The sequence below is a fragment of the Gnatocerus cornutus genome, chromosome 9 (genome assembly GCF_029298725.1).
Source record: "Gnatocerus cornutus isolate USDA-ARS CGAHR chromosome 9, icGnaCorn1.1, whole genome shotgun sequence".
NCBI lineage: Eukaryota > Metazoa > Arthropoda > Insecta > Coleoptera > Tenebrionidae > Gnatocerus > Gnatocerus cornutus.
This window is the reverse complement of record NC_142241.1, coordinates 5469729-5492894: the sequence shown is the minus strand read 5'-3', so window position 1 is coordinate 5492894 and position 23166 is coordinate 5469729. Positions and strand designations below refer to the sequence as shown.

Below are 23166 nucleotides of genomic sequence, written 5' to 3'. Positions count from 1 at the left end.
AACTTAATTTATGGATTTTTTCGACACAATTGAATCAGATATGCGAATATTGAACATTCGTTACGTTTATGTTCGACGATTCTCGCTAGTTATGAATTGTTGAGACAGCTGTCGATATGAACGGTCTCTATTACAAAAATTTCCATAATTTCTTGATTGATTTTGGGTTTCCATATTCATTATTGGAATGTGAGAGAATAATAAAAATGGAAAACATGAAACGATATTCTTTTTAACATTGCTTAATGACTGTTATCGGGACAATAATGATCACGATAGATAATTAGATAAGCTTGTACTAATAAAAATTATATGAAAACAACCACAATAAGGTGTTATCATTATCAAATAGTTCCCAACAGATGGTTTTTATGGGTGTAATATTCCAGCCTGTGATACACGACACTGATTAATTGCATGGAAATCAAAAAGATGTTCACTATTTTTCAACACTAAAACGGTTTCTAGATTTAGAAATTTCCCGAAAAGAATAAAATATAAAGATCCTGCATAATTAGATCATTTAAAAATGATACCTTTTAACAAACAAAAAGTAAGCTAAAACACCTTTGAAGTTTATTTGTTAATTGTCTCCACAGTATCCCAAACGAACTTCGCTCATAGTAAATTGAGTTTCACTTAATTTGTACATCCCAAGCGATGCATTAATTTGATTACATCTTAAAAAAAAACGGTCCTTTCGGAACGGTTCTCTCCAGATCCCGTATTGGTGATTTTTTGTTTATCTTGATGTTATTATGTTTGCTCAGGTGTTGCCCCAAAATACGTGACAAGAAACCAAATCCGATTGTTGGACGTAAATCCGAGTCCCGGCGCATCCACCAAAATCCACTAAATTAAATCAATAAGTTCTTTTTTTTCAGGTTTGTATTGTCCAAAAAAAGGACTCTAAACAGATGTTTGCTATGAAATATATGAACAAACACCAGTGCATGGAACGAGACGCCCTTAAAAACGTGCTCAGAGAAGTGGAAATCTTGACAAGATTAGAACATCCCTTTCTTGTCAATATTTGGTTTTCATTTCAAGGTTAGTATAAGCAATTGATACAGGCTGTCTCATAACCAGTTTTCTTATCGAAGATGAAGAGGATCTGTTCATGGTGACGGATCTACTGTTAGGAGGTGACCTTCGTTACCACATTCAACAAGAAGTGAACTTCAGCGAAGACGCCGTGAAACTGATGGTCTGTGAGTTAGCTCTAGCACTCGATTATCTCCAATCGAAGAAGATAATTCACAGGTCAGTTTACGAATTAAGAAAATCGGAGTAATCATTGTTGCGTGAAAAATAACTCGCTGAGATTAAGTTGTAATTACGAACGCGATTAAAGGATTAACTCGATAATGAAAGAAAATTTTTCGAGTTTGAAGTTGATCGCAATACGGTCACATTCTAGCGTTCGACGGCGACGCGAGTAATGAACTTTGTGTAAACTTCGTCGTTCTGTATTAGGATTAGTGATGATATTTATCCCGGAGGTAATGTTTCTGAACGAGGTTTTTTAGAGAAATGTGTGGTTTACGTGCTCTAGAAACTACAAACTTAATTACAACTTTGCTTAGTTGTATTAAAATTAATAATAAAAATCTCCCGAGAATGCCAGTATTTTCGGTTGACCCATTGACCATTGAACAAAACGTGTGAATCGTAATAAATATTTTCAACCAGGAGCGTTTAATGCTCTCATATCTGCACTAAAGCGTTTGTGGAGCACCGCTCGCTCATTTTAACAGCTCTTGAATTTAGACGAAGTAAAAAAAAAAGAAATGTCAAATACAATTTATTCACAAACACCAAATTTCGTCAAAAAATGCTGACGCGCGTTTCGATAGCAATGCTACCACCATCAGAGCGATGATTAAACTGAGTTTTCATCATCACTCTGATAATGGTAGCATTTCTATTGTATTGTTCATAACTTTAATAAAGTTATGTTTGTAAATCATAAATGTATGAAATTATTCTGTAAAACCGACATAATGAATGAAAATGCACCAACAAATTTCAATAACTTGTTCAAAACTGACTAATAAATATTTCCTTCTAAATAGGAAACCACTGTGACCCCCTAAAAAAAAGGTGGTTTTTGGGATTTTTTTAAAGAAAAATACTTCATGAAATGTTTTCAAATTTGGAGAATACATTTTGACATAAATAATGAAAAGCAGTTGAAATTTTCAGGTGAAAATATTTAATTCTGCCAGAGTTATTAAGTAATCAGTGATTGCGGCCTTCACCATTGTTGAAATAAAAAAAATAAAACGATTATTAAACTAGAGAAGATATTTCTCGTAGGATGAATTTGAATAAGTGGAATCAAATTTATATTTGATAAAATGACGGATTTTTGAAATAAAAGTCTTGCTCTAAAATTTGATGATTTTTGACCAGCCAAAATCACATTTTTTATACAATAGAAAAACTGGAAGTTCATCGTACAGAGCAAGGTTACAAAATAAAACAAAAAAAAATCAAGACGATCGGATGATTTGTATTTGAGTTACAACTGCAGCTTTGAATAGTAATAGTTTATTATACTTATAGCTTTAACTAAAAAACTATTTAAAATATTTATTTGCAACTTTTGCATGTTATTTTTAAAGGTATAGACTATCGAAATATGCAAAAAAAACAAAACGATTTTTTACAAATTTCACAGTGGTTGTGCCTCTTAAGTTTATAGTTATAACGAGTGTTTTGAGTTTAGGGTAGGCTATGATGATCATTTCTGAGTCTGTATCAGGTTTAATTATAAAACTTGTCAATTTAGATTGAATTTTTAGACATTGCCATTGAGTTTAACATTGTTAGTATGAGATAATTAAAGACGGGAAAAATTGGGAAAAAATCTGAAAACTTTTTGATCACCCGTTAAATATGTATATAAACATCACTTTTTTCATTAACATTTCTCTCATCCCTTGACGAGTAAATTGATTGTTACCTAAACTTGTCAAAAAACCCTCCTCCTTTATTCGGGCTTGGCTTGCAGGACGCTGCAGGCGGAGTTAAAAATGTTGGTAATTGTAGCAATTGTTCTGTTTTTAAATACTTCAAAGCAGGTTTAATAAAATTTTTAACTTACCTCAATGGATATAATATTCTTTTACATTTTGTTAACAACGCAATAACACTAACCCAATAGCACTAACACTACCACTCTGCGGAAAAATCGCAACCGTAAGTCTGAAAGAGAAAACATCCCATCGCGAGGTCCATCGTCGTTCAAATCCCGCCCCCAGAGAAGGAAAAATCCTACCTTGTTAGATCCAACGTCGCCATCATCTTCAAACACGGACCTACTGCAATCGAAAATTTTTCATAGAAATTTGAACCAACATTTTCAAGCTGGCAGTTAACTTACCCTTTAATCCTGATCTCTAAACCGCATCGTCACGCTCCTACCACTGCATCCCCCTCCTGGAGCCAGGCAACTCTCACACGACTTTAATTTTACTTTTAAGACACTAATAAATTATCGCGCGCACTAAAAGTACTTCGGCACTGTTTTACGAAACTAAACTTTTACTTTTAACACTCGCGGATGTCGCGGTTTTGACGCGACCGCGGCACCGAATTTACGAAGAGATGTAAGAGAAGAAAATTCACAATGGCTAACGACGATGAACAATTTTGGAAAACGCCCAACAATCCCATATCCTACCATGGTGGCTTCTACAACGTCATCTTCTTCACAGAAAGACTTACTGCGATTAAAGAAATAAATAAAATTTTTGAAGTTTCTAAGAAATGAACAAACTCACTCTTTAATTCTGCCCACGCGCTCTATCGTCAGAGTTCGTACTTCTGCATCCACCTCTAGGAATCAGGAACCACTCACCTTGTTTTAACAACGATTTTAATTTAATTTTTAAGACTTTTTAAGAATGAACAAAATTGTCTCACGCACTAAAATTTCGCCACTGGAAATCAAAGGTGCAATTGGAATAAGAAGAATAAATAGTTAAAAAAAAAAGAAAAATTGAAATAGATAAAATGGCATAATGTAGAATTTTACACAATGGAAAAAATGGTGCACAAATCGACTAGGAATAAACAAATCTCCTTGAAAACAATGTAATCATAGGTAGAGGACAAAAAGAAGAGAATAATGGTGAATTTTAAAGTTATGGCGTTCGTAAGAAGAGTCCCAAGAGTGAAGAAGATTTAAACAAGATTTTAAGTAAAATATAAAAGTTAGGATGTTATAAAAAATAAATACGGATAAGTAAAAAAAAATCAAATATTCATCGAAAAATGGTACACACCATCGTAGAAGCCCAATCTTTAAAACCCATGTTAAAATATTTCACAGAAAATTCTTAAAATTGCTAAGATTTCGTAACTATTTCAGTGCTCGTTTCCAAAAGACATTAAATTTTAATATCCGCGGAAGACGAGGTTTCGGCGTTATTAAAACTAATCAATTGGATGGTGACCAAAACATTCTGCACGATTGTTGTTAAAACTGTTTCGCCACATTCGAAACTTCTAAAATTGTTATATTTAGTCTACCTGGCAATAATAAGATTTAATCATCGCACACTAAACTAAATTTCGAGTTCCCACAGCACGCCTTTGTTGAACGAAAGTCCGAGCACAACTAAATAAATAAATGATGGGCCTTGTCAACTGATTATCCAACTCTTTTTTTACCAAAAAACTAATTTTTTGTCGGTGCTGCGACGTCACTCAATAAAAAGTCCCATATTTGCTTTAAAATAAAGTTTATATCGATTAATACTAAGCGAGTAATTTAAAGAAAAATGTTTCTATCTAAATCGAAAAGTTCCATAATTTTAAGCCGAACCTTCAATTTTCAGTTCGAGATCATAGATATCTTTTGTTAGAACTACGAAAGTCTATGGAACTTCCACTGAATTCCCATTACTACACAATGTGTATATTAAACTGCTTTTGCTAACGAGCCGAAAAAATAGACAATTAAGCGCGCCTATTGTTTCTTTGAATTGAAAACCCCGAACAAAAACAAAACAAAATGTGTAAACGAATATTTGGTACCACCTACCTTGCAAACATTTTTCTCAGAACAGCATTCTGCAGCACACACGCACAAAACAACCATCTTCTCTAAAAGTCGAAACACAACTAATTCGAATAAGAAGATTATTAAATAATTTTCTTATTGTTTATCATCACCTTTTTCTTGAGGTAACAAAAAACTAATCCGGTAGCTTTATTACTATGGCTGAATGTAATGATTATGAGTTGAATTGCCATTACGCAACAAAAATCCAGGCACTGTCCTTTAGAGTTTTATTTTTCCCATTCTATTGGGCAGAATTGCAGCAAAATTAATGTAGGATCTCGGTTGGACTATTAGTTTGAAGAATTTTAGCCCCGTATGAGGTTTAATAATGCGAAAAGGTACATTTAAACAATTTTTAGGGTTGGATCTTTGTTGCATAACACCATTCAGTTATCAGAAAGTCGAAGTTTCAAAAATAAATGCTAACGATTTGTAGACAAAATTGATTTTGCAGCTATCCAAGTACAGTAGGGCCCCAATTATACGTGCCCATCGGGGATAAACGAAGCGGACGGATAATTGAAACTCAATTTTACAAACAGGTGCTCCAGAACTAAGTATTTTAAGCGCGCACTGAGCAACCGGCCCTTACTAGAGAAGTTTTTCACTTAAAACTATATTGTGATTAAATGTTTAGTCATTTAAGTGTTGTGCTCTTGAGTAAGAGACAAAAAACAGCTAATTCGATGTAAGCAAGTGATTTTACTTGTACAGACAATCGAAACCATAATCCAAAAAAATCTTGACACGGATTAGCCGTAGCACGTATTAACACCAGCCAGATAATGGGAGACTACTGTAACCAAATAAAGCAATACGCCGACAATAAAAGTTAACGAGTGTTGTTTTTGTATAAAAGCCAAAAGTGGATTTTAGGAAACCCAATTTTCAGTGCTTTTCAATTTTAGCTGAAAGGTTGGAGCACTAGTTCGTTCAGAAAACACAGGAAATGTAAAAATCAATAACTAAAAAATTCACAGATAGTCTCATGAATATTGAAAAAGTCCATGCATAGAATGCTTCTCATATCTGAAGATATGAAGTTCGATTACAAAAATGGTGGATGTGCCGGAGTATTTTTTATTAAAAAGCTAATTTAATTGCCACTCCGATAAACTCTTACAGGGTATACACAAAAAAAGATTTTTTTAAGAAAATCTCTGAATCCTGACCTGATGAAGGAAAACGGGCTCAGAATTTACAATCAGAAATCATTTTTTTAAACGATTGCTCACTTTTCCGAAGAATTTCGAATAAATAAAATATTACCGCACAGGAAACGTAGCAATAAAAAATTTCAAGCACGTAAAATGTGTCCTGAAATTTCTTATTGTTGGTCTACGTTCGTGAAAATCAATAACTAGAAAATTAAGTATTGAAAAACCCAAAAAATTCAATTTGAAAAGTGCCGAATGCGCGTCTTAAGTTTCTTCAGTTTTTTTGCCTAGATCAAACATTTCCAGACTGAAATTACCGCCAATCATTCTTTAATTATTTACGTTTTAATTACCGGATCCATTTTTGGCTTCACAATCTCTTCGTCTTTTTACTGAAAACATTAACTAAATTATTCAGCAAGTAGCACAACGTAAGTACAAAGGCTAAAAGAATGTTAAATTAAAACGAGTTTTTCAACAGTCGCCTTCGCAGGCAGCAAAAGGAGCCCGTCAAACAATTAAAATGAGTCCATGTTACTCGTACACGTTTCTCCTTTCAACTTACTTCAGTCACAACGGCATAAAGAAATTTTGCGACCCAAAAAATCTCAGAATCTCGGTTTAAACGATTGTGCTTTACATAGTCTGCTGAGTTTTCCATAAAATCGAATCATAGCAAAATTGCGGAATTTATTCTAATTTCGATAGTGTCTGGGATTAATTTTTTTACTCTTCAAAGTTGAAAACGAAAAACGCAGTTGAAGCGCGAATTTAATAATTTGACGCAGAAAAAGAAAAACTTCCAGCGTAATTCGCAAGGTCTGAACTTAACAAAACCAATTCGGTGTTCTTTCATAATTGAACTTCTGCGGTGGTTTTCAACGCTTTTATTCTGTTTTTTACAGGGACATTAAACCGGACAACATTCTGTTAGACGAGGAAGGTAGGTTTTTCCATTAAAACTCCTCCGCATTAATTTCCATTTTTCTTTGAAGGTCATTTCCACATCACTGACTTCAATATAGCAACGGTCCTCGAGGAGTCACATTTGGCTACATCTATGTCCGGCACTAAGCCATATATCGCCCCCGAAATCTTTGATTGCGCCGTGGATTTATGTGTCGGTTATTCTTATCCCGTAGATTGGTGGTCTTTGGGTAAATAATCACCCCAGGGGGTATCCTTAAACGTAATAAAAATGATTTTCAGGCGTCGTGGCGTACGAAATGTTGAGGGGTGTACGACCGTTTGATATTCATTCTAACACGAGCATTCAAGAAGTCAGGATCTTATTTCAGATCGGATTAGATTATCCTTCCAACTGGAGCGAAGGGATAATTGATTTAATTTCCAGGGTAAATGTTAGTTGTGAAGCAATCATAGTTTTATTAAACGGATTTATTTTTAGTTGCTTTGTATAAGCCCAGGGCTGAGAGTTTCTAATATACAGGAACTCAAACAAGTCAAGTGCCTAAAGAAATTTGATATGGAACGGATGTTTCAGCGACAGTATAAACCTTATTTTGCGCCTCCAGTAAGTTGTTTGATTCAGCTTTTGTACATTTTAATTGTTTACTCTAGAAAGACCATTTGAATTGCGATCCGACTTTCGAACTCGAGGAGATGATCATTGAAACGAAACCGTTGCACAAAAAGAAGAAAAGATTAGCTAAACAGAGATCCATCAGAGAGATTCAAGGACCAATGAGTATTGAATTAGTAAGCTGAGATTTTTTTTTCAATTATATTGCAAGTATTTGACTTGACAAATATTCGTTTGAACTGGCCAAAGTGGGTACTACAAAGAAAACTTTTTTTTCTTTCAGTCAGTTATACAACCGTTTGAGCTCATTTTTTTCTTCCTTCAGGACGCAGATTCGCCCATGGACTTCCCAGGGACCATAATACCTGACTTCAAAGTGTACAATCGTTATCAAGAACTCGAAAAGCGAGAACGTGAGAGAAAGGAACAGGCTTGGGAGAAGGAACTCGAGCTGGCAATGAGGTCCTCTGATCCCTTGAAAGAAGAAACCGAACCGAAAGAAAAAATACACAAATGCACGGGATGCCCGAAACTAGAGACCATGATCAACACAAATTGTAAAATGAAATATGGCGAGATTGGGAGTAATAAGAGTCAATTAACACTACCTGAAACGGAAGGAACAAGTGGCGACATCCAACATAAGTTACAAAATTTAGATTTTATCGATAGGACCCCTTCACCTATAGACCGAACTGATGGCACCTGAAATTTTTATCACAACTTGTATAAAGTATATTTTTTAATAAAAAATGCCGAGTGAGAAAAAATCTATATTTTCCAACAAATTACAAACACGTCACATTCAACGTTAAAGCCATTTTATAAAAAATTAGTCTTCAAATCTTCTTCAAATAAGGAACTAAAAACTTGTACTCCAAGGCAAACTCCAAAACTAAATGCAAAAATACTATCAAGGCAATAAATGGAAGCCGATCATTCTTAGACAGCAGTAACATCAGTAGTCTCGATTCTTGTAATTGGTTCCATAACCTTAACAGTCAAATTATTAGGAGATTCGGGATTCAACTTCAAAGTTTGAAGTATCTCAATAACATTGTCAACAGCAAACGGTTTCTCTTCAGCTTCATTTCCCTCGTCCTTCTTCAACGGCTTCACGTAATGCAAATAACAGAAACCTTTATATCCACGCCACGTGATATTATTCGGTTTGATACCATGGTCGATTAGAGCGTCCTTCAAATGACGAACACGGACATTCCTGTCGATGTTGCCCACAACTAAAGAAAAATCGACTTGTAGTTTACGGGTGTTTCGGCGAAACGGTCGCGACTTCTTCTTCATGGTAGGAGTACCATCATTTTCTTTATTACCCTAACAAACAAAAATTGAAGTTTTTCTTGAGTAAAGACGAGACCACTCACAGGATCCTCGTTCTCTTTCGTGACCTGTGCAGACCTGGACCTCCTGAAGAAGCGTCGCCTGCGGGGGCGCTCGTCGTTTGTGGTATCTCTTATACCGTTTTCTTTTGGTTGGAATTTTTTGATGCGCGGTCTTCTTTTTTCCTCGTATTCGACGTCGGTGTCTACTTCTTTCAAAGTTGTGTCTTTTCCCGCGCTAAAAAAAACATGTATTGTTGAAACGTAATAGAGATTTGTACCTTGAATGCGCCTCCTTTATTGTTTGCAAAATGGGCATGAGATCGAGGCGCCTCTGCGATAACAAACTCCAATAAATCCCTTCAGGTCTCGCTAATTTATTTTCAACCTTGATAATTTGTGTGGGTGTCAAAATATAGTCGAGAGGCACGTCGTGTTTTTTGAACATATCACTTGGAAGAGAGTCAAAAACCTGAAATAAAAAAACCTAACAAACGTTCTTTTTTTAAATTGTAAAAACAAACTTGCGAGTCATGAACTGTCGTAATGATAGTCGTGTTATCATCAACTGCTTCCATCTCTTTGAGAATGGCATACTCAAGGTCAGCGTATCCTTTACCTTTGCCGATTCTGTGGCCATCTTTAGACACAGCAACGCTCCCAAGAACCAGCAGGTCGATGTGGAGATTGTCGTTGAAGTCCACGGACTTGCCTAGGGTTTCTATGCCCCAGCGAGTTACTATCTGCTTAATATTTTTAGGTTTGTCCTCATTGCAAAAGGAGATTTTCCTCAAAAGTCCCTCTTGCAATTGTGGAATAGGCACATAAAGAATCTTATCATTTTCAATCACGAGAATCCGTGACGACTCCAACGACTTGTCAGGATTGACTTCAACTGCTTTGGCAACTTTGAATTCTTCAAGGTCTAGCAGTCTAGCTGCGGCCTTTTCAGCCCCTTTGAAATTAGGAATGCGACCGAAGGCAGGACGTGGGAAGTTCACAAGTTTGTTCATTTCTAAATAGTCCCACACTTTTTTTCGAAAAGATTGCTTTGAATCTTCTAAGGAAAAGTGGTGTTTTTTTTTCTCGCAAAAACGATGCAAATTTTTACTTACCAACGTTTTCAGAGTTTGAAACAACTCTTTCGGACTCACTAACACTCTCTTCTCCGCTCATTTTGTGTGTTTCATTCAAAAAACTTATCACAAATGCACTATCGCAGAAATAACTGCCCACTTTCAAAATGTTTATCTTTTTCTTGGTTACCGAACCATTTTGACGTTTCTCTCAAGGTCAGATGCTGCATAAAGGCGCGTTTAGAGCGTGGGACAGGTATTGATTTTTATCAATAGGTAAAAAGTGGATATGCGAATGAGTACGTCGCAATATACCGATTTACATAGGTAACAAACTTTTATTAGGAATGGTCGCAAAAACAAATTAACCGATACTACAGAAAACTGTAAAAAGAATGAAGAAGTCACTTTTTGGAAAAAATGGTGGATGCGCCGACGTAATTTTCGGCTACAAAAGAGTATTACCGCTATAAGTACGTCACAACCTAGTCTATATCATTAAATTATCTTTATAATTGTATAAATATGTACAGAAACTAATCACAGACCGCCGGAAAACGGTTTTAGCAACCTAGCGAATGGTTTGAGACATGTGTAAAGGCGTGAGCATCAGTTCGAAGGCGGCGTCCTTTAAATTGGCCCCTCTCAAATTAGCCTCGTGCAGGTCACTCCCAGACAAGTCACAGAACTAAAATCAAAAGCAGTAAAGATCTGCAGTGATTACAATCAACTTACTTCCAAGTCGGCCCCGGCCAGAACAGCAGCTCTAAGATCACAATTCTGCAAGTTGGCATTCTTGAGAGTGGCGACTCTTAAATTCACCCCTCCCATGTCGCTCCCTTCTAAGTTTGCCCCTTTTAAATTAACTCCTTCCATGTTAGCCCTGCCACCTGCGGGGTCTTTAAAATTCGAGTTTTTCATGCTGACACCTTCCAAGTTGGCACAGAGGCATTTGACACCTTAAAAAAGCAATCATGACTTGTTTAAAGAGTGAGGTGAGAAGTACCAAGGAGCTGCGCTCCGTCGAGATTAGCGTAAGAGAGATCAGCTCTTTCTAAACAACAGTAGCTGAGGTTTGATCCCGTGAGCTTACAACCTTGGAGATTTGCATACTTAAAGTTGATATATCGCAAATCAAGCTTACTCAAGTCAGCGCCTGATAAATTGACTCCTTGAAACCTTAATTCTGTAGTGTAGGCACTTCTGATTAAGGCGTCTATCACATCACGTCGAGTTAAAGGTAAATTATCCCTGTTGATATTCTGCTGGGTAATTATCTGCTCCAAAGCTGGGATTATAGACTCTATACCAAAAAAACGAGCCTCTTCTAAAATTCCCTCAGGATTAATATGATTATCGTAGATTAATTGACCGTTTCGGAGATAGTTAATGATCGGCTCAAAGTACAACGGGCTTCTATCAATCAAAAAAGCTCCATTTTTATCAATGTTGCTTGGTGTGAACAAGTAGCCATCCTCATCACCAGCAAACATTCTTGCAAGCATACTATCCGGTTCTTTAGTAGTCAGAGTACTTTTAGAAGTAGTAAAGTACTTCCCGCCGACATTCAAAGTCACCCAATCTGAACACTGTACTCGTTTCGCCACATTCTTTGGAGGAACTATGAAATCTTCACCACTTGATACATACAAGCTGTCGTTATTGCGAATGAAAGCGATGTCGTTTACTTCAGTACCGTCTTCTATGAAAATCCGGCGCACTTTCGTGTTGAATTTTAGATACGCTGTGCTCATTAGCTCTTCGAGAGTTTGCGGAAGTTTGAAAACCTAGAATTTTGGGGCTACAACTACTGCCACTATGCAAAAAAGAAACTTACTTCACCGTTTGTGTTTGCTCCATTTTTGAAGACCAAGACCCGTTTCTCACTCATTTAAAAAAAGCACTTTTCGGATTCGATTCAAAGACCAGTTGAACGAGCAGCTGTCAAAACTCCTCGAAATGTCACTTTTTCTGGGGGAATTTGAGTTATAACGTTGCATGATTGCCAATTTCTAGTAAATTCTAGGAATTTCCATGTTTATCTAGTGATTTTTTAGTTAGTAAGTCATCGAGTGGTGACAAGTGACAGTTCGTAAACTTCGTTCTATCTACGTCTTTAAAAGATTTGTTTTTCGTTTCTCCTGCGTTAATAAATCGCCACAAAATGGGGAAAGGTTTCAATAATTACATGTGTAAAAAGTTCTTCCACCCCGCGTCCAGGGACAACCTAAAGCGGGTGTGGATGGCGGAACAGAAATCCGAAGCTTACAAGAAGAAACAGGAGGAATTGCGTCAACAGTACGAAAAGGAGCAAGATCTCCACGATAACAAGGCTATGCTCAGTAAAGACAGCAAAGACAAACTCAGTATAAACTTCATGTATGAGCCGCCCCCAGGGGCACGCAAGGAGCGCGAGCGCGAAGATAACGAACCTGAGTACAAGTTTGAGTGGCAGAGGAAATATAACGCCCCTCGTGAGAGCTACTGTAAAGGGGACCAAGAAATCAGAGATCAGCCTTTTGGTATCCAAGTCAGGAATGTTAGGTGCATAAAATGTCACAAGTGGGGTCATATCAACACAGATAAGGAGTGCCCCATGTATAGTCTTTCAACAAGTGTGGCTAGATCTCTGGAGTCTGCGTCAATTTTGGATCAAAAGTCGCTTGTGGAGCAAATGAAGGAGGATGGTTTGGCCATCAAAAAACAGTACTTGAATAACACAGGTACTGCAAATTATGAGTACATTCCTGATGAAGATGAAAGCTCTGTTGTCACTTTTATCAAGTCCTTGACCAAGAAGCAGAAGAAGGCGCTTTTGAAGAAGTTGGAGAAGATTGAAAAAGGTGATGGAAAGAAGAACAAGCACAAACATGAAAGTTCTTCTGAAGATGACAGGAAGACTAATAAGAAGAAAAGAAGGAATTTTACCTCAAGTTCTGAAGACTCTGATGATGAGAAGGAGAAAAAGGAGAAGAAATTCAAGTTGTTGTCAAAGAAAGAGAAAAAGGCTTTGATAAAGTAATAAGTTTAGTGGTGTTAGAAAATTCTAACTCTTTTGTTACAGGAAGCTGGAAATTGTTGAAAAGGAAATCAGCAAGAGAAACGAACAGTCCGACAGAAAGAAAGATAGAAAGAGGAGGGACAGCTTAAGTTCAGATGAGGATAGGCGACACCACAAGAGGAGTAATGGACATCGTGACGATATCGAAGAAGAGAGAAGACACAGGAAGCGCAAATCTGACTCAGATTATGATAACCGCAAGAAGAGGAGGTCTTAAATTAATTTAAAGTTGTTGTATATTGTTGGAAATGTAAAATAAATTGTATTTAGATTATGCAGTTTGAATTTATTTTCAAATATCCCTCACTTTTTCCAGATGTCGCTAGGTGCGTCCGTTTATTTTCTCCGCCATCTTGTTGTCTACTTTCGCGAGATTGATTTTGTGTCAGTTACTATCCTTATTGTTTTATTGCGAAAAACCGACAAATTCAACAAATAAAGACGCAAACAGCGTAAAATGGAGAATATTCCACGGACCCATGAAGGTATTTGCTTGAAATTACCACAAACTCATTTTTATTGCGTTGTTTTACGTTTAGATATCGAAGCCCAAATTCGGGAAATTCAGTCCAAAAAGAAAGAAATTCCAGTGGAAGACAATGACAAAGGAGTTGGTTTGGGAGAGAGCGGCTTTTTTGATAGTGAAATCTACGATGGGGGAGGCGGAAAAGGAAAATATGAAGGTTATGTTACTTCAATCGCCGCCAACGACGAGGTCGACGATGAGGATGAAGATGTGGGGTACTCGCAAAAGAGAACTGGATTGGGAGCTCCTGTTGCTTTACTTAATGATGTGGCCCAGGTAATTTGTTCATTTTTGTGTTCATAATGAGGCCAATTGCAACCACTTTAAATGGTGTTGCTGGCCTTGAGCCCCTTGAGTTTTTTCGTTTTGATTTTATAGTTCAAAATGCAATCTGGCTGAAAAAGTTATAAATTCTAATCCTATTGTTTAAGGCCATTAGTTTCATTTGTTTTATGTAATAGTGATTATTTACTTACAACTTTAATTAATTTAAACGTTTATGATTCTTTTTTTTCATCTATTATTTTTTACATTTTTAGAGTGACAAGGATTTCGACCCATTCGCCGACAAGCGTCGTCCCACAATAGCCGATCGAGAAGATGAATATCGTCAAAAAAGGCGTCGGATGATAATATCACCCGAACGCGTTGATCCATTTGCTGACGGTGAGTACTCGGTTTTGAAACTTCTCTATTTGAACATTATTTTACTTGTTTATGTTACTATATAAACCTTGAGAGACTAAAATTTAACTTGTTTACATCTCAAGATTTATGTAATATTGGGGTATATGAAAGACAGCGCGAATGTTTGCTTGAATGAGAGATTGAAAAAGAAAACTCAAGTGGAACTGAAAAAATGTAGACATAACGTTACAATCAGTACAAAGAAACTAATGTTTTGTTCTGTATTGGATTCCAACATTTAGGGGTGTCTTCCTAAAGAAGTACTCATCACGATTTTAAAGGATGACTACCATAAAATGTACTATTGGTAAATCGCATCAAGAGTGAAAGAGTGTATGCAATGTATAGAAAATTATTAATTACCCCAGCCTATTTCTAGGTTCGATTTGACCAGTTGTTTTGCAAGAAACTGCCTGTTTTGTGATGGAGCAGAACCGCACGTACGTATCAAGATTTGTTGCCTAATTCACTTGAAAATCAACGACACATTGAGTGAATTCCGGTAACTAAATCTTCCCATTTAATTCTGTAATAAAAGAACAGATACTAGATACAAAAGTCTCAGTTATACTTACAAACAAGTGCTTCCAAGTACTAATTTGCGTTTTTCTACGCGTTTATGCTTACAGGTGGGAAAACGCCGGACGTCAATGCCCGAGGATACACCCAAATTATGAAAGAGCAGATACTCAAAGGCGAAGAACATGAGGTCAGTATAAAAACAATTTTTCGTACAATATTTCCGGCAAGGAAGTCCTTTGTTAACACAAGGTTGATTTCTTTGACCATTGTCTCTTCTGTTGTAGCTGAGGAAAAAAATTCTGGAAAAATCCAAAGACGGATCCCTTAAACCCACAAACGGTGAAGCTAAAAGTGCCCCGAAGAAAAGAGGGCGTTGGGATCAAACCGTGGATGAAGTAGTCGTGCCAAATAAGAAAAAAACTCTTTCGGTGTCCACCAACAGTGGCGCCGTCACTCCAGTTTGGGAATCTGACGTAAGACTCGTTTCTCAGTTGATATTTAATTTTTGACTTGCCGTCTTTCAGAAAACTCCTGCAGACCACCGCTGGGATGAAACCCCCGGACATAAAGGCAGCGAAACTCCAGGAGCCACACCCGGCCAATCAACTCGTATTTGGGACGCAACTCCCGGCGCCGCCACCCCAGGACGTGAAACGCCCGCTCATGACAAAAGCGCCAGTCGTCGTAACCGTTGGGACGAAACACCAAAAACAGAGCGTGAAACTCCGGGTCACTCCAGCGGATGGGCTGAAACTCCTCGAACTGATCGTACAGGAGCTGACTTGATTCAGGAAACACCCACTCCTGGTGCATCGAAACGTCGCTCTCGGTGGGATGAAACACCGTCAGTTCAGACACCATCGGCATCGATGACGCCAGGAGCGATGACTCCACAGACTCCTCACGGTACTCCGGGACATGCAACACCTATGTTGACTCCGGGAGGGTCGACGCCTGTTGGAGTTAAGGCGATGGGGATGGCGACGCCGACGCCGGGACACTTGGCATCCATGACTCCTGAGCAGTTACAAGCGTACAGATGGGAAAGAGAGATCGACGAAAGGAATAGGCCGTATTCTGATGAAGAGTTGGATGCGATGTTTCCTCAAGGATATAAGATTTTGGCACCTCCAGCTGGGTACATCCCGATCAGGACTCCCGCAAGGAAACTAACAGCGACACCGACTCCTATGGTGAATACTCCTCAAGGTTTCTTCATACAAGCTGAAGATAAGACAGCAAAATACATGGATAACCAACCAAAAGGACAAAATTTACCTTTCATGAAACCAGAGGATGCACAATATTTCGACAAGCTCTTGGTGGATGTTGACGAAGAAGCTCTAAGCCCTGAGGAACAGAAGGAGCGAAAAATAATGAAGTTGCTGCTTAAAATCAAAAATGGGACTCCTCCCATGCGTAAAGCCGCTCTTAGACAGATCACAGACAAATCTAGAGAATTCGGTGCTGGTCCTCTATTCAATCAGATTTTACCTCTGCTGATGAGTCCAACTCTAGAAGACCAGGAACGTCACTTGTTGGTTAAAGTTATCGACAGAATTTTGTACAAACTAGACGATTTGGTTCGACCGTACGTCCACAAGATCTTGGTCGTCATTGAACCTTTGCTCATCGATGAAGATTACTACGCTCGTGTTGAAGGTCGTGAAATTATCTCAAACTTGGCAAAAGCAGCTGGTTTGGCTACCATGATTTCGACCATGAGACCAGATATTGACAATATAGACGAATACGTCAGAAATACCACCGCGAGAGCTTTTGCCGTTGTCGCGTCAGCTCTTGGAATTCCGTCATTGCTCCCCTTCTTAAAAGCCGTCTGTAGATCGAAAAAGTCCTGGCAAGCGAGACACACTGGTATCAAAATTGTCCAACAAATTGCCATTTTGATGGGATGCGCCATTTTACCACATCTCAAGTCATTGGTGGAAATCATTGAACACGGCTTGGTCGACGAACAGCAGAAAGTTAGAACTATTACAGCTCTTGGTATTGCTGCTTTAGCAGAAGCTGCGACTCCCTATGGTATCGAAAGTTTCGACTCTGTTCTCAAACCTTTGTGGAAAGGTATCAGAACCCACCGTGGTAAAGGTTTGGCTGCGTTTCTGAAAGCTATCGGTTACTTGATTCCTCTTATGGATGCCGAGTATGCCAACTACTATACCAGAGAAGTGATGTTGATCTTGATCAGAGAGTTCCAGTCGCCTGATGAAGAAATGAAGAAGATTGTACTAAAAGTCGTGAAACAATGTTGCTCCACGGATGGTGTAGAGCCCCAGTATATCAAAGAAGAAATCCTTCCACAGTTCTTCAAGCACTTCTGGAACCACCGAATGGCTCTCGATCGGCGAAATTATAGACAACTAGTTGATACCACCGTCGAAATCGCCAATAAAGTCGGCGCTTCTGAGATTATCAACAGAATCGTGGACGATCTTAAAGATGAGAACGAGCAGTACCGAAAAATGGTAATGGAGAGTATAGAAAAGATCATGGGAAATCTAGGGGCTGCTGATGTTGATTCTCGTTTAGAAGAACAACTCATCGATGGCATCCTCTACGCGTTCCAAGAACAAACCACAGAAGACGTTGTGATGCTTAATGGTTTCGGTACCATCGTCAACCAGCTAGGTAAACGAGTCAAAGCCTACTTACCCCAGATCTGTGGTACGATTCTTTGGAGGCTCAACAACAAATCCGCCAAAGTCCGTCAACAAGCTGCAGATCTCATCTCCAGGATCGCAGTCGTAATGAAGACTTGTCAAGAAGAGAAACTTATGGGTCACTTGGGAGTCGTACTTTACGAATACTTGGGCGAAGAATACCCAGAAGTACTAGGCTCTATTTTGGGAGCTCTTAAAGCGATAGTCAACGTTATAGGAATGACGAAAATGACTCCACCTATCAAAGATCTTCTCCCCAGACTAACACCAATATTAAAGAACCGTCACGAGAAAGTCCAAGAGAATTGTATCGATCTGGTTGGACGTATCGCCGACAGAGGTCCAGAGTACGTTTCTGCTCGAGAGTGGATGAGAATCTGCTTTGAGCTTCTCGAATTACTCAAAGCTCACAAGAAAGCGATCCGTCGAGCTACTGTTAACACATTCGGTTACATCGCCAAAGCTATTGGTCCTCACGACGTCTTAGCTACACTCCTGAACAACTTAAAAGTCCAAGAACGTCAAAATCGTGTCTGCACAACGGTAGCTATCGCTATAGTTGCAGAAACTTGTTCACCTTTCACAGTCCTACCAGCTCTAATGAACGAGTACAGAGTCCCAGAATTAAACGTCCAGAATGGTGTTCTAAAATCGTTATCGTTCTTGTTCGAGTACATAGGAGAGATGGGAAAGGACTATATTTACGCCGTGGCGCCACTACTCGAGGATGCTTTAATGGACAGAGATTTGGTGCACAGACAGACTGCTTGCGCTGCTATCAAACACATGGCGCTGGGAGTGTACGGATTTGGCTGTGAAGATGCTTTAATTCACTTGTTGAATTATGTGTGGCCCAACATTTTTGAAACGTCACCGCATTTAGTACAAGCTTTTATGGACGCGATTGAGGGGATGAGAGTTGCGCTGGGACCTATAAAAGTTTTGCAGTACACGTTACAGGTAAGTGCTCGTGGCAAAACGATGTCGTTTCTAACATTTTGTTATTTCAGGGTCTATTCCATCCCGCCAGGAAAGTTCGTGATGTTTATTGGAAAATTTACAATTCTTTGTATATTGGTGGACAAGACGCGTTAGTCGCTGGCTACCCAAGGATCGCCAATGATCCCAAGAACCAGTATGTCAGATATGAAATGGACTATGTTTTGTAATTATTTTAACTGTAAAGTGGAGGTGTCGCACGTTTTAATGTTTAGTTGTATTAATCAATAAATATCACGATTGATGATTGGTAAGAGACCGCCCGGATGGCTTGGGTTCAATATTTTGGTAATATTTAAGACATGTTCCTATATCAATCATGTCCGTGAATTGATTTTGGCACAATGTGCTGTTCTGTTCTTATTTAACTAGCCCTTTGATTGTAATGAAATAAAACAGTTTATGCTTGAACCAAACGTTTTATTGAAACCTGGAAACTTATGACCTAGCGTCTCTTATTCTTCTTCTTTTGACCTTTCTTTTGTTGGTGTTGAGACTTGGCCCTCGGTGAGGGTTCAACAGTTGGAGACTCGGCTTCTTGCTCGGTAACTTTGCTTGAGAAATCACTAAAACCGGAATGTTAAACAGTCAAAGAAGGCTTAATGACTTACAATTGTTCAGCTTGTCCTGACGCCGTTCCTTGGGAGCCTTTAATAACGTCCTTGGTGCGACGGTCTCTCTTCTTTCGATATCCAGTTCTTTCGTATTTTGGTAACCATCTTTCAGGATCTGGAGGACTATTCAGGTTCTTGGGCAACTTACCTTTTCTCTTCCTGTGCTTCTTTTTCTTTTCAACCCCGCCTTCGGACTTTGGCGTTCTGCAACAAATTAACAGTAAGTCGTTCTTTCGGTAAATTAAACCTTACCCAGGCTGCGAGTCTTGTTTAGCAGCGGGACTCTTCTTCATACTGAATTGCGAGGGTGCCGATATTTGCAAAGACTCCACGTCAATGTTTTTAGACAGACTTTCAATCGACGGTAATTGCTTGCTGAGTTCAACAGCGCGCGCTTTATCGAACTAAAAAAGCAGTTTTACGCCCATACTTTAGGATAATTGAGATTACCTGGGCACATGCTAAAAGAAGTTGCGCTGTGATTTTTTTGTCTCCTCTGTTGGTCTTGAGGAGTTCTTCTAAACTGTTAGCGGCTACTTGCGGGTGTCCGTTACGAATATGGAAATCGGCCGCCTGTCTCCACAAGCTTGTTAAATCAACTTCCTCGTTTTTGTTCTTCTTGTACCAATCCACTGTTCTTTCAAACACCCTCAAAGCTTGGTCTTCATTGCCTAAACCTAAATAGAGAGTTGTTAGCGCGCCTACGATGCCAGGTTTGTAGGTGTTTTCGCCTAGGTTTTCCAAGATTTTGCAAGCGGCCGCTTTGTTGCCCTGAAAACTCAGTCGTGAAAAGGAAGAACATAGTGGAATCATACCGATATTAGAAACAGCTGGGCTATACACAATTTCATGAAGAGATCATCATGTTTAAGACTTGGTCGCGTCTTTTCCAACAGCGCGATGGCTTCTTTGGTGTCATCGCCTTTCAACAGAGTGAGCGCTCTTAAAATGGTCGTGTAGGTGGTCAATTCCGGCCATGTTTTCTCAATCTGTTTACAGATCTTCTCGCATTGTTCAATCTGATGGATATAGTAGTTTAAGATGGCGTTATTGAGCGCTATGTACTTCCTCTGCTTGGAAGGCAACTTAAAAACCAACGTGTCATTCAACGCAACTTTCATTTTCTTCTTAGAATCAAAGAGATTTTGATCTTTATTGATGCAGACCACGTTGTTGCTTGCAACCGCCATCAAAGCAACATCATCCAACTTTATTTTCAAATTCGCTGTGTACAGCTGGTGGGCTTCTTTAACGCGACCTTGTTTCTGGTACACAAAGGCTAGTTGGATTCTAATGAGGGCGAGCTCCACGTCGATTTCATCCTCAGAAGATTCCTCTTCTTCCAACATCTCTCTACACAGCTTCTCGCACTGACGAAGTTTCTTCTCGGCTTCTGCATACTGTCCGTGCGCGATTAAAAGACAAGCTTTGTTAAAACAGAGCTCATATGTGGTGTCTCTAAGATCTTCAATTCTATCTTTAGTATCTTCATCATCAAGATACACCATGACGGCGCTAAGATTCGTATGGCGCTCATCTTCATAGTCATCGTCAGTGTTTTTAACAATATCGCGATATAGCCCTGCTGCATCTTCATATTTTTCCAATCTGTATAAAATTTGAGCCTTCAATTCTTTGGAGCGTAGATCTGAATTGTCGGTTCTATCAATCACTTTGAGGGCTTCATCGTGTTTGTTAGCACGGTAGAAGCAGTACGCCCGTTCAAAAGTAAGCTGTCTGAAAGAAAATTTTAGGTGTGGAACAACAAGAGAATGTGGCACTCACTCATCAAATTGGGCATTGCCGTTCAACAGTCTGATGGCTTCATCAAATTTTGATAGTTCGATTAAACACACGACTTTGTAGTGGAACGCCAGGAACTCGTGGGGGGCAACATTCAAAACTAGTGACGTTAATCCATATGTTTTTTTTAAGGTTAGGTACTTACTTTTATTTGCTGCTTTGATGGCCCGCTCATACTCTCCGTTTTGGCCGAATTTATTTAGCTCCGCGTAAAACGTGGCTATTGCCTTTTTATCTCTTTCCGCCTTTTCGGTCATTTTCAGTAATAAAATTATCCACTGGAAACAAGTTGATGTTGATGTCAAACAACTGTCAAATTTCACACGACCTTCTTGATTTCACTCGAGAAGTAAACCAAAACATAACCTCGAAAATTGTTGTCTAGTGTACGTTCCGGGAGGTCTTTTTGCCCTTGGTTTGTTATAATCTTTTTTACTGATATAAAATATGTGCGTGAAATCCCAGCAAGATGTCCAACAATGTAAGTTTTTTTTGTATTCTCCTCAGTGGGACAATTTGTTTTTTTAGAGTGATCCGACAAAATTTGCCCCCAGTCCACGTCCGCCTCTACATCGAACCAGATCTACCGAAAACGAGGAACAGGAACCTGATCTTCCACAATCAAAATTGTCCAAAACTGACTCATATCTTGAGAGTGATGCAACTGTGGAAGAAACAGATGAAGATAACAGTCTTTTTGATGATGGTGCTACCAATGAGGACGAAAGTGAAAAGGAGGAAGAACCTGAAAGATTCTTTCCGTATATATCAGAAAAATCTAGATCTACTACCCCAGAACCTGAGTTAAAAGAGAAAGTTAAAAGTCAGGGACAACAATTCTCTTATCTTTTGATTGGTTTGATTCCTGTTTCTGTTGTAATTCTTGCATGTGTATATCAAATTGGTGCAACCTCAAAGCCAACATTGGATATAAATTCAATTAAAGAACGTTTCCCAACTCAGGATCCGTTATTGTGGACTTATTTTGAGTCAGGAATTGCAGACGTTGTCAAGTTTAATAAACCATCAACTTTTATTTTTCTGTACAAAGATGACGCTGAAAAAGTTCTAGAAAATCTCCTTTCCAAGTTATCAAAATATGCAGCATGTAAAATCACAGATTGCCAGAAAGAAGCCATAGAGTTAACAGATCAAGAACTAAACTCTCCCACCGTCGTAAAAGATTATGGAATTTTAATTGAAAAGTACAGAGACAAACTAACAACAAATGGGGTAATGATCATCAAGAATTTAGAGAAAGTGCGTGGAACATCAGCACAAGTTTTCCACTCTTTTTGTGATGAGTTTTCACCATTGGTTGATAAGTCTGTTTTTATTTTTACCATGAAAGTCCAAGAATTTCCAAGTTCTGGAAGTGTGATGCGGTTTGTAGAAGATTTTTTGAGAAGCAAATGGACTGACATCAAGAGCGACATTTTTAACGCGCTGGTTACAAGGATCACCAACATAGTTCTTGTAATTCGAGCTTAGACCATGTTGTAATTTTGTAAACTTGAATATACGTAAAAATCGTTTTTTGTACATTATTTTTAAATAAAAATTGAAATTGAAGACCCAATTAATTTGAATCTCGCGGGCTGGTACGTTCAGTAGACGCAGGTCAGGTCCGTAACAGCGCACCTGTCGCAACTAAAATTTTCTATTTATTAAATGGAGATCCATGTGGTAATCATATTACAATAAAAAGCTTCGATATTTTAATCTGAATGAAAAAAATATCAAAAAGATCCAGGTCTAGCTATATTGATTGGGCTGTCACAAAGCTCCCACTCCCAGACGCGATCCCACTACTGAACGACACGGGGACTTTTGGCTGTTGGGTTTCCCCCCTGACCCGGTTCGCCCCTCCTTAGCCGACCTGGACACCCCAAGCTCCCCCAGGGTACCCATATCGATGCCGATCTTAGTGTGGACATCCAGTCAACGTGGATCGCTTTGCAACAGAACTCCCAACCTCAAACCATCCACTGAACCCGACCTCCAAGAAGCTGGATTACAGGAGTGCGCCACGCTCCCAGTCGAAAGCTGTTGCGCTGTGTAGGGAATATAAGCTACACATTGG

General features: G+C 38.7%; 7 protein-coding genes and 1 non-coding gene across 9 annotated transcripts in view; 4 read left to right on the top strand and 4 right to left on the bottom strand.

The window, feature by feature from the left end:
* Positions 1 to 8538, top strand: part of LOC148168104 (serine/threonine-protein kinase 32B) — a 34287-nt gene extending 25749 nt beyond the window's left edge. Inside the window, exons 4-11 of the mRNA XM_088044482.1 lie at positions 885 to 1050; positions 1104 to 1263; positions 7137 to 7174; positions 7227 to 7388; positions 7441 to 7586; positions 7640 to 7765; positions 7813 to 7950; positions 8100 to 8538. Coding sequence (XP_087900608.1) covers positions 885 to 1050; positions 1104 to 1263; positions 7137 to 7174; positions 7227 to 7388; positions 7441 to 7586; positions 7640 to 7765; positions 7813 to 7950; positions 8100 to 8483 — 1320 coding nt within the window. The 3' untranslated portion in view covers positions 8484 to 8538. The remainder of the gene's footprint in view (positions 1 to 884; positions 1051 to 1103; positions 1264 to 7136; positions 7175 to 7226; positions 7389 to 7440; positions 7587 to 7639; positions 7766 to 7812; positions 7951 to 8099) is intronic.
* On the bottom strand, positions 8532 to 10420 carry lost (methenyltetrahydrofolate synthase domain-containing protein lost). Of its 2 annotated transcripts, none has more exons than XM_088044483.1 (5): positions 10230 to 10420; positions 9639 to 10174; positions 9396 to 9586; positions 9160 to 9352; positions 8532 to 9109 (listed from the first exon to the last, which is right to left on the bottom strand). In XM_088044483.1, exons 1-5 carry the CDS (start codon positions 10288 to 10290, stop codon positions 8717 to 8719), a joined length of 1374 nt encoding a protein of 457 aa, XP_087900609.1. In that variant the 5' UTR covers positions 10291 to 10420; the 3' UTR covers positions 8532 to 8716. The 2 variants fall into 2 exon arrangements, with proteins under 2 accessions (XP_087900609.1, XP_087900610.1); XM_088044484.1 differs by having other exon boundaries at positions 9639 to 10171.
* Positions 10421 to 10683: 263 nt separating this feature from the next.
* LOC148168102 (BTB/POZ domain-containing protein KCTD9) lies at positions 10684 to 12155 on the bottom strand. Its single transcript, XM_088045255.1, has 4 exons — positions 12028 to 12155; positions 11197 to 11977; positions 10926 to 11149; positions 10684 to 10878 (listed from the first exon to the last, which is right to left on the bottom strand). Exons 1-4 carry the CDS (start codon positions 12079 to 12081, stop codon positions 10762 to 10764), a joined length of 1176 nt encoding a protein of 391 aa, XP_087901381.1. The 5' UTR covers positions 12082 to 12155; the 3' UTR covers positions 10684 to 10761.
* A 98-nt stretch (positions 12156 to 12253) lies between these two features.
* LOC148168101 (corepressor of RBPJ and splicing regulator) lies at positions 12254 to 13529 on the top strand. Its single transcript, XM_088045369.1, has 2 exons — positions 12254 to 13208; positions 13255 to 13529. Exons 1-2 carry the CDS (start codon positions 12355 to 12357, stop codon positions 13466 to 13468), a joined length of 1068 nt encoding a protein of 355 aa, XP_087901495.1. The 5' UTR covers positions 12254 to 12354; the 3' UTR covers positions 13469 to 13529.
* Positions 13530 to 13581: 52 nt separating this feature from the next.
* Sf3b1 (splicing factor 3b subunit 1) lies at positions 13582 to 19082 on the top strand. The gene is made up of 7 exons (XM_088044619.1): positions 13582 to 13736; positions 13791 to 14053; positions 14317 to 14443; positions 15094 to 15173; positions 15271 to 15459; positions 15511 to 18627; positions 18678 to 19082. Exons 1-7 carry the CDS (start codon positions 13709 to 13711, stop codon positions 18834 to 18836), a joined length of 3963 nt encoding a protein of 1320 aa, XP_087900745.1. The 5' UTR covers positions 13582 to 13708; the 3' UTR covers positions 18837 to 19082.
* Positions 19066 to 21340, bottom strand: Srp72 (signal recognition particle 72). Its single transcript, XM_088044616.1, has 7 exons — positions 21229 to 21340; positions 21066 to 21183; positions 20096 to 21017; positions 19731 to 20051; positions 19533 to 19684; positions 19278 to 19484; positions 19066 to 19232 (listed from the first exon to the last, which is right to left on the bottom strand). The coding sequence occupies exons 1-7, from the start codon at positions 21338 to 21340 to the stop codon at positions 19112 to 19114; spliced, it is 1953 nt and encodes a 650-aa protein (XP_087900742.1). The 3' UTR covers positions 19066 to 19111.
* Positions 21341 to 21472: 132 nt separating this feature from the next.
* On the top strand, positions 21473 to 22618 carry TORIP (Torsin interacting protein). Its single transcript, XM_088044617.1, has 2 exons — positions 21473 to 21564; positions 21612 to 22618. Exons 1-2 carry the CDS (start codon positions 21553 to 21555, stop codon positions 22572 to 22574), a joined length of 975 nt encoding a protein of 324 aa, XP_087900743.1. The 5' UTR covers positions 21473 to 21552; the 3' UTR covers positions 22575 to 22618.
* Positions 22619 to 22826: 208 nt separating this feature from the next.
* Positions 22827 to 23123, bottom strand: LOC148168097 (signal recognition particle RNA). Its single transcript, XR_015770846.1, has one exon.
* Between the last annotated feature and the right edge of the window lie 43 nt (positions 23124 to 23166).

Coding starts and splice junctions, on each gene's coding strand:
- lost (XM_088044483.1), bottom strand. CDS start 10,290: ATGAGCGGAGAAGAGAGTGTTAGTGAGTCCGAAAGAGTTGTTTCAAAC. Junction 9,587..9,638: donor CGACAGTTCATGACTCGCAA/GTTTGTTTTTAC, acceptor TTTTTATTTCAG/GTTTTTGACTCTCTTCCAAG. Junction 9,353..9,395: donor ATAAAGGAGGCGCATTCAAG/GTACAAATCTCT, acceptor TGTTTTTTTTAG/CGCGGGAAAAGACACAACTT.
- LOC148168102 (XM_088045255.1), bottom strand. CDS start 12,081: ATGAGTGAGAAACGGGTCTTGGTCTTCAAAAATGGAGCAAACACAAAC. Junction 11,150..11,196: donor CGACGGAGCGCAGCTCCTTG/GTACTTCTCACC, acceptor TGCTTTTTTAAG/GTGTCAAATGCCTCTGTGCC. Junction 10,879..10,925: donor TGGCCGGGGCCGACTTGGAA/GTAAGTTGATTG, acceptor TTTTGATTTTAG/TTCTGTGACTTGTCTGGGAG.
- Sf3b1 (XM_088044619.1), top strand. CDS start 13,709: ATGGAGAATATTCCACGGACCCATGAAG. Junction 15,460..15,510: donor CTCCAGTTTGGGAATCTGAC/GTAAGACTCGTT, acceptor GCCGTCTTTCAG/AAAACTCCTGCAGACCACCG. Junction 18,628..18,677: donor TTTTGCAGTACACGTTACAG/GTAAGTGCTCGT, acceptor TTGTTATTTCAG/GGTCTATTCCATCCCGCCAG.
- LOC148168101 (XM_088045369.1), top strand. CDS start 12,355: ATGGGGAAAGGTTTCAATAATTACATGTGTAAAAAGTTCTTCCACCCC. Junction 13,209..13,254: donor GAGAAAAAGGCTTTGATAAA/GTAATAAGTTTA, acceptor CTTTTGTTACAG/GAAGCTGGAAATTGTTGAAA.
- Srp72 (XM_088044616.1), bottom strand. CDS start 21,340: ATGACCGAAAAGGCGGAAAGAGATAAAAAGGCAATAGCCACGTTTTAC. Junction 21,018..21,065: donor GGCAATGCCCAATTTGATGA/GTGAGTGCCACA, acceptor ATTTTCTTTCAG/ACAGCTTACTTTTGAACGGG. Junction 19,485..19,532: donor AAACAAGACTCGCAGCCTGG/GTAAGGTTTAAT, acceptor AATTTGTTGCAG/AACGCCAAAGTCCGAAGGCG.